This window comes from Sinocyclocheilus rhinocerous, unplaced genomic scaffold (assembly GCF_001515625.1).
Source record: "Sinocyclocheilus rhinocerous isolate Xijiao unplaced genomic scaffold, SAMN03320098_v1.1 scaffold806, whole genome shotgun sequence".
Taxonomy (NCBI): domain Eukaryota; kingdom Metazoa; phylum Chordata; class Actinopteri; order Cypriniformes; family Cyprinidae; genus Sinocyclocheilus; species Sinocyclocheilus rhinocerous.
In genome coordinates, this window is record NW_015648045.1 from 332035 (window position 1) to 352036 (window position 20002).

Sequence of the window (20002 nt, forward strand, 5' to 3'; positions counted from 1 at the left end):
TGCGAAAGTTTGGGAACCCCTTGCAGAATCTGTGAAAATGTGAATAATTTTAACAAAATAAACCAAATGCATGTTTTTTTATTTTTTATTTAGTACTGTCCTGAGTAAAATATTTTACATAAAATATATTTACATATAGTCCACAAGACAAAAAAAAATGCTGAAATTATTAAAATAACCCCCTTCAAAAGTTAGGAAAAACAAAACAAAAAACAAGTTAGTACTGCCCTTCGGAAGCAACAGAAGACACTTGCATGTTTCCCGGAAGACAAATTAAGTACAATTTACCTTGATCTTTAAATTCAGAACGTTTTGAAGGGGGTTATTTTAATAATTTCAGCATTTTTTTTTGTCTTGTGGACTATATGTAAACATCTTTTATGTAAAATATCTTACTCAGGACAGTACTAAATAAAAAATAACATGAATTTTGTATGCTCTCTCTTATTTTGTTAAAATTATTCACATTTTCTGCAAGGGGTTCCCAAACTTTAGCGTGTGTGTGTGTGTGTATGTATGTATGTATGTATGTATGTATGTATGTATGTATGTATGTATGTATGTATGTATGTATGTATGTATGTATGTATGTATGTATGTATGTATGTATGTATGTATGTATGTATGTATGTATGTATGTATGTATGTATGTATGTATGTATGTACATCTTTTATGTAAAATATCTTACTCAGGACAGTACTAAATAAAAAATAACATGAATTTTGTATGCTCTCTCTTATTTTGTTAAAATTATTCACATTTTCTGCAAGGGGTTCCCAAACTTTAGCGTGTGTGTGTGTGTGTGTATGTATATATATATATCTCTTTCATCACTTTTTCTTTTTCTGCCCAGTAAAAAAAAAAAAAAAACTACCTACCGTTCTTTCATCTGCACTAAGCTGTATTTTGGACTCTGGATCATCTGGCTTCTCGATCAGCTGACTGCCGGTAATGGGTTCCAGAGCTCCTTCATCCTGAGAGCTGCTCTCTCTGTGGTGAAAGAACAGGCTCTTACTGGGCATGGGTAGGAACCAAGGGGCAACAAAGGCTATGCAGGAGGACACCAGTGTGATGATGCTCAAGTAAAACAGAGGCACCTGGGCTACAGACACCAGAATCTGTCCGATGAGTGAGCCAATGGCTGAGCCCAACAGTGTGACACTGCGGCAAAAACCAGTCACCCTCTGATAATGAGATGGCTCCACGACACTGTAGATGTAGGAGTAGTAGGCAACTTCAGTGGCAGTTGCCAGACCAAAAAAGAACTCCAATAACTGCATGGTCCTCACACTCTGGGCTTTCACAAGCAAAGCATATGTCACTATGAAGCTGGCCGCCTGGACAATGAGCACAGGCTTATAGCGAAGGTAATCTGTGGCCAGGAAAACAGGGAAAAGCAGCACAAGGTAGGAATATGTCCAGAATGGATAGATCTCACTCACAACCTGTGATAAAAGTTGAAGTAGTTGGTCAACAATAAATAAGAGAGCTTCTGATAAAAAATAAAAATAAAAATTAACTCCAAAAAAATCATGTAACGTATTTTACTTAAGAGCTTCAAAACATGTGTACTAAATGTGTACTTCAATACGTGTCACATGTCCTAAATGTGAGTGTACACATTTCAATTAAGTGAGTCAAAATACAATTAAATACAATATAAAAGTAAAGTATGTCAAAATATCATTAGATTAATTATTTATTTATTTATTAATTATTAAAATATTTTGGCGGACATCTTATGACCTGAATTAACCTTAGACACTTACTGACCTTGAGTCAGGAGGGTCTGCAATTTTCATTTTATTTTTTTAATAAATCATATTGGTGGCACACACAACATAGATATGACAAATTCTGAGAAACTACTCAATGAGGTTCTTACCAAGAATTGCATTTTTTAATGATTTTTTTCTTCATTATGATATACCAGAACAGTTGTGCTACCTTGAAATTTTAGTTTTTTTGCAAAACTATTCAAACTGACAACCTACAATTAGCAATTCTTTAAAAGACCGCTACTAACCACACAAACACTCTCGGAAGCCTAAAAAAATCTTGTGACGCAGATTTGGTAATTAATGCAGGATTTTGCTTTAGTGAAAAGATTAAACTTCTAGGATTAGACAAATAGCTGGCAGATTCCCATCTATGGGGGCGGGGGGCACTCTTACACCCAAGTATATATTCTTCACAATATATTATTTACATCTTTTTCTAAACATGTAGATTTTTTTAAGCGAGTGAGTAACAGAATATATAGGCTATGTAGCAACAAAAAAAAAACTTGATTACATTTATTTTTATTTTATCTTATTAATTTATCTTATTTCATGATTACATTCAGAACCGATATTTCGCTTTCTGTTAAAGCCCTTTAGTTATTGAAGTTACTTTTCAAAGACGTCTGACATCACTTCACCGTACGCTTACATCACCCTTCAAGCACATTTACGTTACCTCTGTCTCCGTCAGGTTTTTATCAGGTCCCATCAAAAACGGGGTTAGAAAAGGTTCCAGTGGTCTGTGGCTGCAGAAAAATCCATAAATACATAGTAAAACGGTAGGGTAAAGCCATGGTTCAGACATACTCGCTTGCGCCTATTGACCTTCTTGCAACGAACAATGCAGGAACATTTTGCAACAACGCTCTCGCTCACCGGTTTTAACGCGAGTCAAAGGGACAAGCGGCGCGGGAGAGTGACGTCAGGTAACAAGCCAATGAGAGCGCTTTCCGTTGACACGCCCCCCTCAGACAAAGATGTGCAAGAATTTGCAGGGAATTTACACATTCTAATTATTTGAAAGAAATGGTTTTTATAGAACACCTCAAGGAAATGTTTTACTGTTTGTCATCATGATTCATGAAATATTCCATGGCATTATTGTCAAATTATTGTTTCCAGTTGATAGGGCTAGGCAAGAACTTTGAACATAAGGTACAAAAAATATCAACAGAATTAAAAGAGTGTGAGAAATAGACCTCAGTCAGGGTACATTTACTACATACTCAGGTACTCAGGTCAGGGTAGTGTCATATTTAATTTTTTGACACGAATGATTATGAGGCTGAGAGAGTGTGTTAAACCTTGGTTGATTCTCAATAAGAATGTTTGTAGATGTATCAAAAATTGGTTTGTAACAAGTGACTATGGTAATGCTGTTTTTGGAATTGTGGAATCATCCTCCTACATTTTCTTATTACTGTATGTTGAATATTGTTGATGCAGAATTTACTTACAGTGTCATAAATATTAAGTCACTGACTCACCAAAGTTTTAATGGCCCAGCATGCACACACACACAAGCAGACACAGTACATATGCCTACCTGATTTGGTTTAAGGCTATATTTTACAATATTATACATAGATTTCTGACCCAAAACAGTTATGGTTTATTTGCTTCAGTCTTGGCTGTACAATGACCTGCTTGTGGACCAGATCTGGCAAACAGGAGTGCATTGCCAAAATGCTACCATTCCATGCAGCATGTGGGCCATATGAACAGGAGTAAAGTGTGAAAGTCCTGGGCTAGAGTACAAATAAACTGTGACACACAATAAGCCCAGGTTTGGTTTATTTGGTCTGTTCCTAGCTGCATATAGGCACTGATTTATGTTTTTGCCAGTGGGTGACCACCCTCAATATACAATACCTCCATTACATTAAGAATAGATGTTTATTCTAGCTTTACAGAAAGTCTTTTCTCCTATCTGCCAAAATATATAATCAATATCAAATAATGGTTGGATTTTGGCTTTGTGAGTGTTGTGGAGTCAATGGATCAGTGGAACATTCTGAAATTTCCACTCTATTACAGTAAGTATATAGTGAAAGACAAAACTTATTAGAGGAGTTGAGCAATAGTACCACAATCTATTACCACAGTTCCTGGAATGTACATTGTTAACAGTTTGTATGTGTGTGTGTGTGTGTGTGTGTGTGTGTGTTGACATTACTGGTAGGCAAATTAAACTACTTTTTTTCTGAAAACGGTTTCTTAAAACCAACAAGGCCAAAATTGCCTTTTGAAAGAAACACATGTAAATTTAGCATATTAAAGCATTATATTATAGTTTGCTGTCTTTAAAGGCTGTGCCCTCCGAGGGTCACATTTGTTGGATGCATACATCTTTAAAGGGAAGATTTTTTTTTTTTTGTACAAATATTATTCAGAATCAGAATATATTTTTGTGTGTGTGTGGGTGGGAGTGCTCTGTGTGTGGTTGTGTGTGTTTAACAGAAGAAAGAAACTCACTGGAACAACTTGAAGCTGAATAAATTGTTGATGAATTTTAATTTTATAATGAAATATCCCTTTAAGCCTGATATCAGAAAAGTACCATTTCATTCTAAAGAAATGACAGTAATTTAGCCTACACCTCAAGAGGAGGAACAGTCGGTTTTATAATGGATACTTTTCTGAAATTAGACATCCTCGATGACAAACTTTTAACCTCGGGCGCGACTTCGAATGAGACACAAGTGTGAAGGATCCGTGTAACGTTACATGGAGAAAGAGCTGAACACACGAGTCTGAGAAAGTATAGTGTCTTTGCTCCATGCTAGCAGAAGGTGGCAGTAATGAGCTATTTTAGTTTGCCCCACGCCGGAAACAGCAAAAATTGTTCCATGGGAAATTCGCCTCTGTCGTTCGATAGTAACGGATACATTATTTGGATTACGTAATTAGATTACAAAAATAAAGAATCTGCAAATAGTATATGGTACGTTTTATTTATTACACATGAATCAGCAAGTGTAATTTACTGTTTTTGTTTGTACGTTTTATAAGAGCGGTCCACGCCGGAGCCTCGTGTGAAGATGGAGCGGTCTCGTTTAGCTTTTGACCACTGGATGCACAAACACCACTTCACATTCAGGGACACAATAGGGAGAAACATTACTGTTCAGTGCAACCTCTGCCTCCCAAAGATCAACATCTTATCCACTGCAAGGGACTCGACGTCTAATCTAAAGAAGCATTTGGAGGTAAGTTACATTTGCTCGTTTTCTCAATTTAACACCCATCGATTGCTTTTTTATTGTGTTTTTGAGTTTGTGGGGCAGGTATGCAAAATTAAACTATTTTTGGTAGATTCCCGGTGGGGTACAGATAGAAGCTTTTGTTACACTCCTAAATGTGAATCCAAGAAAATAATATATGATCACATTTAGTGGCTTATAAACACACGTAGGCACTGATTTTCACTTTTAGCTGTTTGTCAGGCGAAGTTTTAAGCGAAACGTGGGACAGACTATCAACAAAGTGGGAGTGGTTTTGAGTTTATAGTAAAAAAAATTTTTATGAACAGTAACGTTAATAAGTTAGACGTTAGAGTGTTAAATTGGGTCTAGTGTTAACGTATAATATAATATCTAATCATAGAATGAAAAAGCTTCATCTGTAATCGATTGGTGTAGGTGAGCAGGACTGTTCCTATTGTTTTTTATAACTCTTGTTCCGCAAACTCTTTAATTAAACTGTCGACATTATAATGATTTAAATAAAACACGTTAGTAACATTAATTTGTTAGGGGAAAATGTTGTTGTTATTAATGTAATACGTGGTCACTTGGGAATGTTTGGTAATACCGCGTGTACTTCTCATGGTTTGTTTATTGTGCTTTGCAGAAGAAAAAAAATGGCGCTTATATGTCACTATTATAAGTGATTCGGCAACGACATCTTACTGTATGTTTGTAAAATAAAGTCTAAAACTATCGAAACATGCATATCCTCTGTAGATTTACATTAAAAAAAGAAGCAAATGCTCGCCTGAGAAAATGGCGGACGGCGGCAGTTGCCATTGCCATGGTGGATTGGTCCATTAGCCTACATTAAGGCGGGCTTAGCGAAGTGTTTAACTTTGTTAAATGAAAAATGCTGTCTTGTCTTCGAAATCACCTCCATTCCCTATATAGTGAATATCATATAGTGTACTACACGAGAAAGGAGTGTATGGAAATTGCATTGAGAATTCAGACAATGATGTAAACATCGTGCGCTGGAGAGGACTCGAACATACTTAAGTGAAAAAAAAGTATGGATACTAAGTGAAAATTTGACTCAAAAGTCAAAAACATGCTTTAGTGAAAGAAAAAAAAAAAGTACAACTTTAAATTGGTATTTAAAAAAAGAAGTAACCTAGCAAGCATAAAACTGAGAAGTTTCTTGTTTAAGCATTTTGAATTATTTTCTTAATGCAAAGTGAATTAATTTCATAAAATGTTCTGTCAAACAGACATAGAAAGGTTTTGTTGTTTTATTCACAGAAAAAAAAAAAGTACAGTGGGACACAAACACATTCTAAAACAGCGAGATGTGATGAGGCCCTAAATCTACCTCTGAAAGACAGACAAACTAAATTGCTCAAAAGTAATTGCTATGAACTGTATGCTTATTATAATTAAAACATACAATATTGACTTTTAAAGCCACTGTTTGTGATGCCAGTTCAGTGCTTATGTCAGCAACAATTGTTATTTGGGGTACTGTTTTTTCCCCCCCCTGAGAATACTGATATGTAATTAGCTATATTAATCAGCATAAAATGTAATTAATTTGATTAAAAATTAATTGATTGAAAGCCGTAATTGTGTAAAAAATAATAAACTTGTGACTGTGCAGTTATACTCCCCTTAACAGACTTTTTGCATGTCTACAAGGAGTGCATTTGCTTTAATGCTCAAATAAAAATTCCATAATCTTGCATAATGGGTAATCTATATTGTTTGAGGATGGTAGGGTATAGTGGTGGGTGGTTTGACCAAAAATCTGTATCACACTTTTTAACATTTTTTTAAGGATTCTGGCCATTTCACGGTTTATCACATTTTTACCATGATTTGGGCCTTTATATGAATCAGAATGACAATTATGTTACAAGTTATTCATTTCATAAATTGTTGTGTGCTGGGATATTTGCTTGGTTTATTAGAATTAGTTGTGTGTTATAATAGTTCTAAAAGCTCTCTAACCATTAGTCAGAAGTATATGCAGTTAACAGGGATCCCCTCTCAATTCATGATGCTGTCTACGTTGCTTAGCATCTTGTACTGGTATGCCGTTTTTTTTTTAATTTATACCATGTGGGTATTTCATACCAGTTTACAGTTTGAACGGGTAGATCGCCCAGCACTAGAAGGATTGAATGAGTGTGCTGAATAATTTACACTATGGTTTTATGTAGATTAGGTTACGTAATGCACTATATAAGGGAATGGGACAAATACAGAGACAGCTGAACTTTTATACGACTTGGTTTAGGACATGTTTGTTCATAATAGTATGACGAATAATTATAATTCATCAAAGCACTTTATCTGTTCCAACTAGCAATGTAATGGTATGATGATTTTACGGTACACGGCTTTAAATGATAGTATAAGTTAGGATTTGTATTTTTAATAAAAACAAAAGTAAAGAAATAATTTTTCCATTTAATCTACGTTTAATTAAAAGATAGTCATAAAAAATGTCTAAATTGCGCCTTTCTCCTCTTTCATTTAAGTGTCACTCACCTTGCCAGATGCGCAAACGCCAGAACACTGAAATGTCGGAGCCTGAGCCTCTTTTTCTCCCACCAAAGCGGCTGAAATCCGCTGTATGGGAGTATTTTGGGTATTTAAAAGACCCAGGAGGCACCATCAATGCTGATGGTTATCCAGTTTGTAGATTGTGTCGGAAAAAAGTGTCGGCTCGGACAGGCAACACTTCAAACATGGCACACCATCTCCGTGACCACCACCCCAAGGAATTTGCAAAGATGAAGGTAAATGAAAATACTGTGAATTGCTAATAAATAAAAGGTAATAAACTATGGATCGCCTTTCATAATTTTTTTTTGTTGGTGCTTTCTGACGTTTACATATGCAGGCCGAATGTTTAATGCAGAAAAAAACTACCCCAAAAATTACTGTGAGGAAAAAAACAGCAATAAATAAGCACCAAATGTAATGAATGATTATACCGTTTTCATTGTACCGTGATGATTTCATACCGTTACACTCCTAGTTCATTTTGCCTCAAAGCCACTGTCCCACTGTATCCAACACGTTAAAGGGATAGTTCACACAAAAATAAAAATGATCATTTACTGATCGTCAGGCTGTTCAGAACCTGTAAGTTGTTGTCTTTTGTGAAACACAAAAAAAGGCATTTTGAAAAAAAATTTTTTGATCATACAATGAATATCAATGGGGTCCAAAACAACATTGGACCCCATTGACTTTCATTGTTTGTACAAAAGCAGTTTCAAGAGTGACTCATATCCTTTATTAAGTCATTCATTCATTATTGATTTCAAACCTGGAAAATGTTCTTAATGAATGAATGAGGCTCTAATAAATATCACATTTTTTAGGACAACACATACTTATTATTTAACGTCTTAAAGTGTTTTAGCGTTTAATGTGCCTTGGTTTCACCACGTTTAAGCACAGAAAATAAACGTCTTGTTTTGACTAATTTTCTTTGTCCTACAGAGAAAGCATTCTGTGGTGTGTAGGAGAAGAATAAGGGATGCACCAAGCGTTGAAGCACCAAGCAGTGATGGACCAAGCATTCTGGAAAATCAAATGGCAGAATCATCGTCTGAAGCGAAAGAAGACATGATTGATCCCATCACCATTTATCATCAAACATCACAATCAAGGCTAAATACCCTGGTTTTTAATTTTATTGTGGAGGATGTGCAACCCATTTCAATTCTAGAGCAACCTGGCTTCAGGAAGTTGATTGAAGCTTTAAGCAGGGGCAATAAAGTCATGTGTCGAAATACTTTCATCACCAGGCTTGAAGTAGCGTCCAATAAAATGAAAGGGGAGCTAAAAGCGAAACTTGACAAAGTGCAGACATTGTGTACAACTGCTGATGTATGGTCAGTGCAGGACAGAAGTTATTTTGGAATGACTTGTCACTGGCTTGAGGACAATCTCGAAAGGAAGTCTGCTGCTCTTGCCTGCACGAGAATCCCCATCAGCTATACTTGTGAAACCATCATCGCTAAAATTCAAGAAATTCATTCTTCCTATAACATCGAGAGCAAAGTTCAGGCCACCGTCACTGACAACGGTAACAATTTCGTGAAAGCCTTCAAAGAATTCTCTTCCGAGGATGACCAAGAAGTGGAGCAAAGTCGTTTTGAGGATTTGGGCAGTATTCTGTGTGATGGAGAAATGGGTGGAGACTTCTTTCTGAGTTACTTCTTACCACCCCACCAACGGTGTGCTTCTCAAACACTGAACTCGATTGCCTCGAAGGATCTAGCGGATGCCGTCTCAAAGGGACAGGCAGGTAAACTGCACAGCAGTGCAATTGAAAAATGTGCAGCAATATGGCACAAGGCCCAATCATCCACTGAAGCTGCTGATGCAATTGAATCCATTGCAAAAATGAATTTCACAGTTCCTTGTTTGAATCAGTGGAGCTCAGAATACTACGCCATTAACAAGCTGATGTCACTTACTGATTCACAGCTCAACCAGCTCTCAGAAGTCTTGGGTGTTCCACATTTTACACCTGATGAAACCGCGTATCTCACAGAATATACTGACGTCTTCAAACCAGTGGCTTTTGCGCTTGACCTTCTGCACGGAGAAGAAAAGTGCTTCCTTGGCATTGTGATACCAACGTTGTTGACCCTTAAAAGGAAGCTCGAGGAGAAGGCAGCAAACACCCGCCTTTTCTCCAAGGTCATTGACAGCACAGTCAAGGCAATTGACTCTCGCTTCAAGCAGGTGTTTGAAAGTTCTGATGCCAGATTGGCCACAGCCACCATGCCACAGTTTAGACTCTGGTGGTTACCAGAAGATGAGAGGGAGAGTCTTCGAGCACAGTTGATCACTGAAGTTTTACAGGTCGACCAAGGGACCGAAGAAACCGAGACCAACGGAGGAGGCCCTGTTCATGAGGATGAATTCTTCTCGTATGGACCTGGAAGTTCTGGCAACAAAGGTGGAAAGAGGGAAGCCGCGGAAGAGGTGTGGCTGTATCTCCAGGGCACAAACAAAGATCTGAAATGCCTAAATGAATTTCCAGGCATGAAAAAAGTGTTCATCAAGTTCAATACAACTCTACCCTCAAGTGCCCCAGTGCAAGAGCTCTTCAGCAATGGGAGCAATATTGTGACCCCAAAAGGACATCACCTCTCAGATGAACATTTTGAGCGTGTACTCCTTTTACGTTACAACAGCAAAATAACCACTGCTTTGGAATAATTAATGGGGTAACACTGCTGATGTTTATTGTAAATAGATTCTTTTTATTTGATTTTATTAGTTTGAATAGTTAATAGGATATACTGTATGTTCTCTCCCTTTTTATTTTTTTCCAAAATATTACAAAGTTATTCCATACAAAAGCCTGTGCCACCAAAAAGCTTTGGTAAACATTTATTTCTTAGTAAACATGCAAACAAAAAGAAATTTGTTACTTTTTAGACTAGTGTTTCTAGAAATGTTCATGCAACATGTTAATCGTGGATACGTCTAAATGGACAAAGATTAGTTCTTACTCTAAATTATGATTTGATGTTAAGAGCTGTTGTTCCGTGCTTAAAATGCATAACTGTAAACACATGTTAAAGCACCAGGTTGCTTAATTAGCAACCGTAAACAAAATATATCACTTGGTGGAAGAATTGTCCATTCTGATTCTTGTTACTAATAAATGTATATTTTGAACATTTGGTCTCTTGTTTTATGGTTTCTGCAATCTTTTAAGACCAACAAGTCACTCAAAGCCACACATTAGTAATTTTGGGCAGCTAACTTGTGTATTCATTTGTAGTAAAATCCCACTAATATAGTCTTGTTTTAAGTAGTATTATTAGACAATTTTTGTTTATGACACAAGCCTTTATTTTAAAGAAATTTGTTTAGCTATAGTGAGCCTTTCATAAAACCCTTGGGACCATACACCATGTGAGTGGACTTTATTATGATCCGAGCTGTCATGCAGGCGTGCCAGACTTAGCTTTTAGAAGATCTAACAGCTTGATTAAATGATTCAGGCTTGTCCCTCCAGGAATGGTGTTTCATACCCCTGATCTTATCCACCTTATTCCTAACGAGCCTACTGCGTTTTAAATTATGGGCGGCACTTCTGGTTTGGGTAAGTTCCACTCAAAAAGACTGCAACAAATAATTTCAGATTGCGCTACAATATACTCCTCTTTCTCTCTCTCTCTCTCTCTATATATATATATACTCCTTATAGTCATTTGGACTGAATGGGCTGTAAATTTTCATTCATTTTCTATTTTCAGGAGAATAACGTTACGTGATATAACAATATCTAAAGAATAGCTCTTTTCAGCCCGCTGCATTATTTTCCTCCTGCTTATTTTAATGTTTCCTTTGTATTCTGCTGTATGTAAATGAAAGAAGACAACATAGGCCTATACTGTGCATTTGTGGTCTGCTCTCCCGATTAAATTTTAATATAAACCATGAATAATTTCCTGGAATGCACTAAGAATCTTTCATTTTTCTCCCCAAATCCTCATGTATTTTTCCAGGTTTGTTTTCACATGAATGCTGTAAAATGTAATTGTTACGAAATATACACGTCCATAAAATTGATGGATAGGAGGAGGATCTTGAGGAGTTACTCGGTATATTGAAAGTCATTTGTTAATGCGTTAAACTTTTACATTTCCTTTTAATGATTGATGGTTGAAGGGTGAGTAAAATAATGTCACCTCATTGCACCCAGTTTTTGAAAATGCTTATTACTGAGTTCATAGAGTGAAACTTTTGCTAATTGTTTACAGTGTAAACAGAAGTTACTCCCATAATTTGTGCAAAGTGTCATGGGGCGTAGGAAAAAGGTGGATAGAGCAGTGGTTTTCAGTCCCGGTCCTGGGGACCCATAGCACTGCACATTTTGATTGTCTTGCATATTCGGCCCTGATTCACATCATCATCAGGGGCTGGATTCACGAAAATTCTTCTTAACTGCCATTTTCTTCTTATTTTCTAATTTAAGAAAAAAGTTACGAATATTTTGTATTCCCAAAAAGTCTTTTAAGAATGTTTTTATCTTTTTTCTTAAGATAGTTCGTAAGACAAAACTTAAGAAGAATTCACATTCTTGAAAAGAATCTTCTTAAAAATCATCCTAAATAACTTAAAGTTAGGCTAACCTCAGACTTATCTTAAATACCAGTTGTAGGAATGATTTAACTAATTTATTGGGTTATTTCAAATTAATTGTTATATTTAAGCATTACAACAACACTTTTGGTTCCTTGCCGCTGTCGCCTCTGGCTTGCTTAGTTGGGGACACTTCATTTCCAGCTATATCGTTGACTTGATTGCAAAGATACTATTTAAACGAGAAGAAAAGTGCTTCCTTGGCATTGTGATACCAACGTTGTTGACCCTTAAAAGGAAGCTCGAGGAGAAGGCAGCAAACACCCGCCTTTTCTCCAAGGTCATTGACAGCACAGTCAAGGCAATTGACTCTCGCTTCAAGCAGGTGTTTGAAAGTTCTGATGCCAGATTGGCCACAGCCACCATGCCACAGTTTAGACTCTGGTGGTTACCAGAAGATGAGAGGGAGAGTCTTCGAGCACAGTTGATCACTGAAGTTTTACAGGTCGACCAAGGGACCGAAGAAACCGAGACCAACGGAGGAGGCCCTGTTCATGAGGATGAATTCTTCTCGTATGGACCTGGAAGTTCTGGCAACAAAGGTGGAAAGAGGGAAGCCGCGGAAGAGGTGTGGCTGTATCTCCAGGGCACAAACAAAGATCTGAAATGCCTAAATGAATTTCCAGGCATGAAAAAAGTGTTCATCAAGTTCAATACAACTCTACCCTCAAGTGCCCCAGTGCAAGAGCTCTTCAGCAATGGGAGCAATATTGTGACCCCAAAAGGACATCACCTCTCAGATGAACATTTTGAGCATGTACTCCTTTTACGTTACAACAGCAAAATAACCACTGCTTTGGAATAATTAATGGGGTAACACTGCTGATGTTTATTGTAAATAGATTCTTTTTATTTGATTTTATTAGTTTGAATAGTTAATAGGATATACTGTATGTTCTCTCCCTTTTTATTTTTTTCCAAAATATTACAAAGTTATTCCATACAAAAGCCTGTGCCACCAAAAAGCTTTGGTAAACATTTATTTCTTAGTAAACATGCAAACAAAAAGAAATTTGTTACTTTTTAGACTAGTGTTTCTAGAAATGTTCATGCAACATGTTAATCGTGGATACGTCTAAATGGACAAAGATTAGTTCTTACTCTAAATTATGATTTGATGTTAAGAGCTGTTGTTCCGTGCTTAAAATGCATAACTGTAAACACATGTTAAAGCACCAGGTTGCTTAATTAGCAACCGTAAACAAAATATATCACTTGGTGGAAGAATTGTCCATTCTGATTCTTGTTACAAATAAATGTATATTTTGAACATTTGGTCTCTTGTTTTATGGTTTCTGCAATCTTTTAAGACCAACAAGTCACTCAAAGCCACACATTAGTAATTTTGGGCAGCTAACTTGTGTATTCATTTGTAGTAAAATCCCACTAATATAGTCTTGTTTTAAGTAGTATTATTAGACAATTTTTGTTTATGACACAAGCCTTTATTTTAAAGAAATTTGTTTAGCTATAGTGAGCCTTTCATAAAACCCTTGGGACCATACACCATGTGAGTGGACTTTATTATGATCCGAGCTGTCATGCAGGCGTGCCAGACTTAGCTTTTAGAAGATCTAACAGCTTGATTAAATGATTCAGGCTTGTCCCTCCAGGAATGGTGTTTCATACCCCTGATCTTATCCACCTTATTCCTAACGAGCCTACTGCGTTTTAAATTATGGGCGGCACTTCTGGTTTGGGTAAGTTCCACTCAAAAAGACTGCAACAAATAATTTCAGATTGCGCTACAATATACTCCTCTTTCTCTCTCTCTCTCTCTCTATATATATATATACTCCTTATAGTCATTTGGACTGAATGGGCTGTAAATTTTCATTCATTTTCTATTTTCAGGAGAATAACGTTACGTGATATAACAATATCTATAGAATAGCTCTTTTCAGCCCGCTGCATTATTTTCCTCCTGCTTATTTTCATGTTTCCTGTGTATTCTGCTGTATGTAAATGAAAGAAGACAACATAGGCCTATACTGTGCATTTGTGGTCTGCTCTCCCGATTAAATTTTAATATAAACCATGAATAATTTCCTGGAATGCACTAAGAATCTTTCATTTTTCTCCCCAAATCCTCATGTCTTTTTCCAGGTTTGTTTTCACATGAATGCTGTAAAATGTAATTGTTACGAAATATACACGTCCATAAAATTGATGGATAGGAGGAGGATCTTGAGGAGTTACTCGGTATATTGAAAGTCATTTGTTAATGCGTTAAACTTTTACATTTCCTTTTAATGATTGATGGTTGAAGGGTGAGTAAAATAATGTCACCTCATTGCACCCAGTTTTTGAAAATGCTTATTACTGAGTTCATAGAGTGAAACTTTTGCTAATTGTTTACAGTGTAAACAGAAGTTACTCCCATAATTTGTGCAAAGTGTCATGGGGCGTAGGAAAAAGGTGGATAGAGCAGTGGTTTTCAGTCCCGGTCCTGGGGACCCATAGCACTGCACATTTTGATTGTCTTGCATATTCGGCCCTGATTCACATCATCATCAGGGGCTGGATTCACGAAAATTCTTCTTAACTGCCATTTTCTTCTTATTTTCTAATTTAAGAAAAAAGTTACGAATATTTTGTATTCCCAAAAAGTCTTTTAAGAATGTTTTTATCTTTTTTCTTAAGATAGTTCGTAAGACAAAACTTAAGAAGAATTCACATTCTTGAAAAGAATCTTCTTAAAAATCATCCTAAATAACTTAAAGTTAGGCTAACCTCAGACTTATCTTAAATACCAGTTGTAGGAATGATTCTAAATAACTTAAAGTCAGGCTAACCTCAGACTTATCTTAAATACCAGTTGTAGGAATGATTTAACTAATTTATTGGGTTATTTCAAATTAATTGTTATATTTAAGCATTACAACAACACTAGCTACATATAATACACCGTAGGACTATTATAGGGCACACGTTTTCTGAAGCGTCACACCAATGACAGTAAACTGATCGACCATGATTGTGTGTGACATTTGCTGAATTCAAAATTCAGTAACAACTCTACAACTCGTTTTTAATTTTAGCGTTTATATACAACATAATTTTTTGACAATCTCTTTCATAATCATAAACACACAGAGGACTCGTGCACTCTATGGAGAGTGCAAAAAGAAAAAAAACCCGGCGCAAATGAATGAAACAGTTCGCTTCATCTTAAGAAAGGACATTTAAAAGTAGGCTTTCTTAAGAACATACTTGAGAATTTCTTAGAATTTTTGAAGAATTGCACTTAAGAACATTCTTACGAACTTTGTAGAATTTATCTTAAGAAATCTCTTATGAACATTTTTGTGAATCCGGCCCCAGGGCCCGTATTTATCAAGCCTCTGAGAATTAGTCGCAAGAACGCTGCTAAGAATTGACTTAAGTGTAAAAAACTTATTGGCTCAAAGCTGCGCTTAAAAGTTAGTTATCAAGCATCTCATTAAGTGGCATAAGTCGTAATTTAAGCAAAGTGTAGGACTAAATCTTATGTGTCAGCAAAGAGACCAAGAGGCGAAACTGATTCTTTTTGGGTAACAGCCACTAGTGGCGCTTCGGTAGCGCGGCCGCCATTTTGGTGTGAAAATTCCAACTGGACAACAGATACACAGAAATAGACAGAATAACAACGAAAGAGAAGTCAAAGTGGAATAAAAGAATGCAATGTTGGGCAATCCACTGCAAAAACTATCAGTGTGACAGTAAAAATCTTGCCTTTCATCGTTTTCCAAAAGACCCTGATAGGTAATTATTCACAAAAGTGTAAAAAAGTGTTTTGAAGTGGGGACGTAGCGCTGTTTTATGCAGCTGCTAACTTTAACTGTTTTTAGTCTAGTAGTAAACTTAAATCCTTTTAGGAACTGCAGGTCCTAGCCATAGAAACCATAATAATGATTTATATGGATATGACACTAAGTAATGAGCTTATGCAACTTTACACATTTACAATTACTTACTATATTATTATTTATATATATTTTATAATAATTATTTGGCATTTTGTTTTTTTATGCCATTTACATAATATATTTGATCGTTATGAATAGACTTTTGTATTTTAAATGGTAGAAAATCCTGTTTTTGACCTCAAAATAAAGCACTTTCCCTCTGTACATGGCTGTGGGGACAAGCAGTTTTGTGGTACTGGAAATTCTATATAATTAATAAAAAAAAAATAATGCCACATTGATAGCCCAGGAAGGTGTAATTGTTCAACTAACATATTGTTTCGTTTTAAAATATAAAAATATTGTAACCCTAATGTGTATTTCAATTGTAATATTTCTGTAAAGTCTAGGGACAGAAAAGTGGACGTTTCTGTAGAATGACCCCATTAACGTTACTCCACTAGGTCTGAAATATATATTGTACGTTTTAATCCCCTGGAACACACTACAAACATGATGATCTAGATAAGACATGATGCATTGCTGTGTCTCTGTCATAATTAAATAATTAAACAATTTTGGAGAAAGTAGCTGTACGTGTTTTTTTTTTTTTACATATTTTTTTTTAGTCTTCCTTTGACGGACATTACTGCAAAAACAGTTTACTGTCAAGCTGTTATATTCCTGTTATATATTTATTGTCCAACATTACTAATCTTTCTGTCATTAATTTAATTTCATATGTTGGTATTAATTCAGTGTTTATAATGCTAACACTTGAACTTAAAATATTTTCGAAAATATTTTGCTTTCTAGAAACTGTCATGGTTTCTAGAGAGCAAAAGATTTTGTGAAAAAAGGGAAGACTTTAAAATAAAGTCTGTAAAGTAAACTGTTAAAAGGATTTGATGATCACTAGTCTAGTGATTGTACGTTATTGTTGTCATCGTTCAGGTTGTATTTCAGCTTTAACTATTGTTATATATAAATTGTTTAATAAAGTGCTTAGTATAAACCAATCCTCCTCTCTGTCTAAACAAGTGAGGTCTTAGTTGCACTTTGCTATTATGGTTAAAAAACAGTAATGAAATAGCGACATTAAAACACAGAGGCTGAGTTTCTTTCATAGATTTTTACATATGAATTATTAAAAAGCAAAAACCTGAGTTTTAATGTATTAGTACTTATTATCCAGTTTATTACTTCCCATTATTCATAAGCATTGTAAATCTTGTAAAAACAATCTCCTTATCAATATCCCAAGTATATCTCAAACTGGGAAGAGAATGCTGGCAATTAATGAGCGCTGCTGTAAGAACAGTACTGAGAACCAAGCTTGCCATGGTATACATTAATGCAGTTATAGGCTATGTGTGAATGTATGCGATAATCCACAGCTATGTTTGCGTTTCACAATGTTAATGCAAGACGTGGAGGTAAAGAACCACCTGTGGTGGTAATCATTGTTAGCCCACTTATATCAGGGTCACATGTCAACACTGACAAAAGCTTCTATTGATATTAGCAGTGCAAAATTTAACTGGAAGTCTGTTATTTGTCATTATTCTGCTCAAAACATCAATAACTACCAGCTGATTTTACATATTGATTTTGCATTCCTGTCAAAAAAAAAAAGAATGAATTACTATCACAATTTTTTTTCATTGCATACATGTGATGAACACATATCAGAAAGTTATTTTATGTAATTATATAGTATAATTATAATACATATTTAGAAATAGAAATAGATTCACAGTTCAACTTTTAGGAATATTGTATTTTGCCGTGAAACATGCATCAATGAAATACACAAGATTCTGAACATACAGATTTTTGCTTAAAACGACCTGCTGACAAAAATAAAGTATAAAAAGTCTTAGCGCAGACACAAGAAAAAACCCAATGGCCAGTGAGATGAGGTTGCACAAGGTTATTGTTTAGAACATATATCTGTCAAAGTTTTTACACAACTTATCCAATGATGTTTGTGATGTAGAGTATCATGCAAGAAAATGCACGTAAATATGTAACTATTCATATTTAGTCTTCAACCATTCATTGTGAAAATTAGGAGTTATATACAACCCCTGGCAAAAATTATGGAATCACCACACTAAGATGATGTTCACCCAACTATTTTATTTTATAAGAAAAAAAAAATCACAGATATAACACAAACCAATTTTTGTTTAATAATTCAACACTCTGGTTACCTGAAACATACTTCAAACAAATGAAAATAAACTTTTAATTAATGGAAAATTATTTTTCATATCAAGTAAAGGAAAAAAATATGGAATCATTCAATGTTGAGGAAAAAATTATGGAAATGTCCCAACTCATTTATGATATGGGGTTGCATGTCAGGTATAGGAGCAGGGGAAATGGCAATCCATACCTCAACAGTCAACACATTCAAATTTTGGACACTTTTCTCATTCCATCAACTGAAAAGAAGTTTGGTGATAATTGTCATTTTTCAGGATGATAATGCATCTTGCCACAGAACAAAGAGTGTTAGCTTTTCATCAGGAAAGGCATATCAACTCAATAACATGGCCAGCAAACAGTCCAGATCTCAATCAGATTAAAACAATTTATGATGGAAATTGAAAAAAAAACTGGTCCATGGCAAGGCTCCATCTTGCAAAGCTGATCTGTCAACTGATATTCAAGACCGTTGGAACCAGTTTGATGAAGAATATTGTTTTTCATTAGTGAAGTCCATGCCCTAAAGAATTCAGGCCGACATAAAAGCCAGAGGTGGAGCAAGAAAAGAAAGTACTAATTGTGTTTTTCGGTTGAAGATTCCATATTTTTTTCCCTCAACATTGAACGATTCCATATTTTTTTCCCCCTACTTGATATGGAAAAATTTTTCCATTAATTAAAGGAGTTTAATCTCATTTGTTTGAGATATGTTTCACATAACCAGAATGTTGAATTATTAAACAAAAATAGTTTTGTGTCATATCTGTGATTCGTTTATTTGTTATGAATTTAAAAATTTGGGTGAAAATCATCTAAGTGTGGTGATTCCATAATTTTTTGCCAGGGGTTGTATGTTCTATAAATTAAAATAGGAATGCTATGTTGTTGAATTATATACGAGTCTTGAAAAGAAAGAAAGAAAGGTCCTCTCATTTCTCAATGTGTAAATATCCGGTGATCAGGGATTTTTCTTCTGGTGTTCAGTAGAAAGCTCTCTTTAATGTTCTAAGTTATTGTAATTGTGACCTTGAAGTGTCTTGAGGACAGTTCCACAGGTGCACTGAACAAATATGAAAAAGTTAAATCAAGTATTAAACAAGTATTAAATCCTTTTCAATAGAGATCTGTAAAGCCTAACGGCTTTAAAATACATGATCCTGAAGAGACATTTATTTATTTATTTTTCCTAAGTTTATATGTCTTTTTAGAACCATCCGTTCATGCATCCCCACTCCAGCACACTGGTTGCTGGTAGCCATTGACTTCCACAGTATCAGTGGCTATCATCAACTGTTTGGCTACCAGCAAACGGTTCAAAATATATTTTCTATTTTTTTTTAAAATACCTTTTTTGTTCAACAGATGAAAGAAACTCCTACAGGTTTGGAACAAATTGAGGGTGAGTAAAGTCCAGTTATGAAATTTTGTTTAAGCATTACGTTGTTTGGTTTGTTTGTTTTTTATTGTTCACAATAAGATCTGTAATAAGCATTTACAGGTGCATCTAAAAAAATTTGAATATCGTGAAAAAGTTTGTTACATTTTTTTGTAACTTATTTCAAAAAGTGAAACTTTCATATATTCTAGATTCATTAAATGTAAAGTAAAATATTTCAAACGTTTGTTTGAATTTTGATGATTAGAGCTTACAGCTCATGAAAGTCAAAAATCCAGTATCTCAAAATATTATAATATTTACATTTGAGTTTCATTAAATGACCATCCCTACAGTATAAATTC

At 35.2% G+C, this 20002-nt stretch overlaps 2 protein-coding genes across 3 annotated transcripts in view; one reads left to right on the forward strand and one right to left on the reverse strand.

Moving 5' to 3' along the window:
* Positions 1–2693, reverse strand: part of slc19a2 (solute carrier family 19 member 2) — a 9443-nt gene extending 6750 nt beyond the window's left edge. Inside the window, exons 1-2 of the mRNA XM_016514084.1 lie at positions 2462–2693; positions 880–1446 (exon numbers count right to left, since the gene is read on the reverse strand). Of these exons, the coding sequence (XP_016369570.1) occupies positions 880–1446; positions 2462–2590 (696 nt within the window). The 5' untranslated portion in view covers positions 2591–2693. The remainder of the gene's footprint in view (positions 1–879; positions 1447–2461) is intronic.
* Positions 2694–4641: 1948 nt separating this feature from the next.
* Positions 4642–10590, forward strand: zbedx (zinc finger BED-type containing X). Of its 2 annotated transcripts, XM_016514085.1 has the most exons (3): positions 4642–4994; positions 7517–7777; positions 8490–10590. In XM_016514085.1, the coding sequence occupies exons 1-3, from the start codon at positions 4827–4829 to the stop codon at positions 10221–10223; spliced, it is 2163 nt and encodes a 720-aa protein (XP_016369571.1). In that variant the 5' UTR covers positions 4642–4826; the 3' UTR covers positions 10224–10590. The 2 variants fall into 2 exon arrangements, with proteins under 2 accessions (XP_016369571.1, XP_016369572.1); XM_016514086.1 differs by lacking the exon at positions 7517–7777.
* Positions 10591–20002: the final 9412 nt, after the last annotated feature.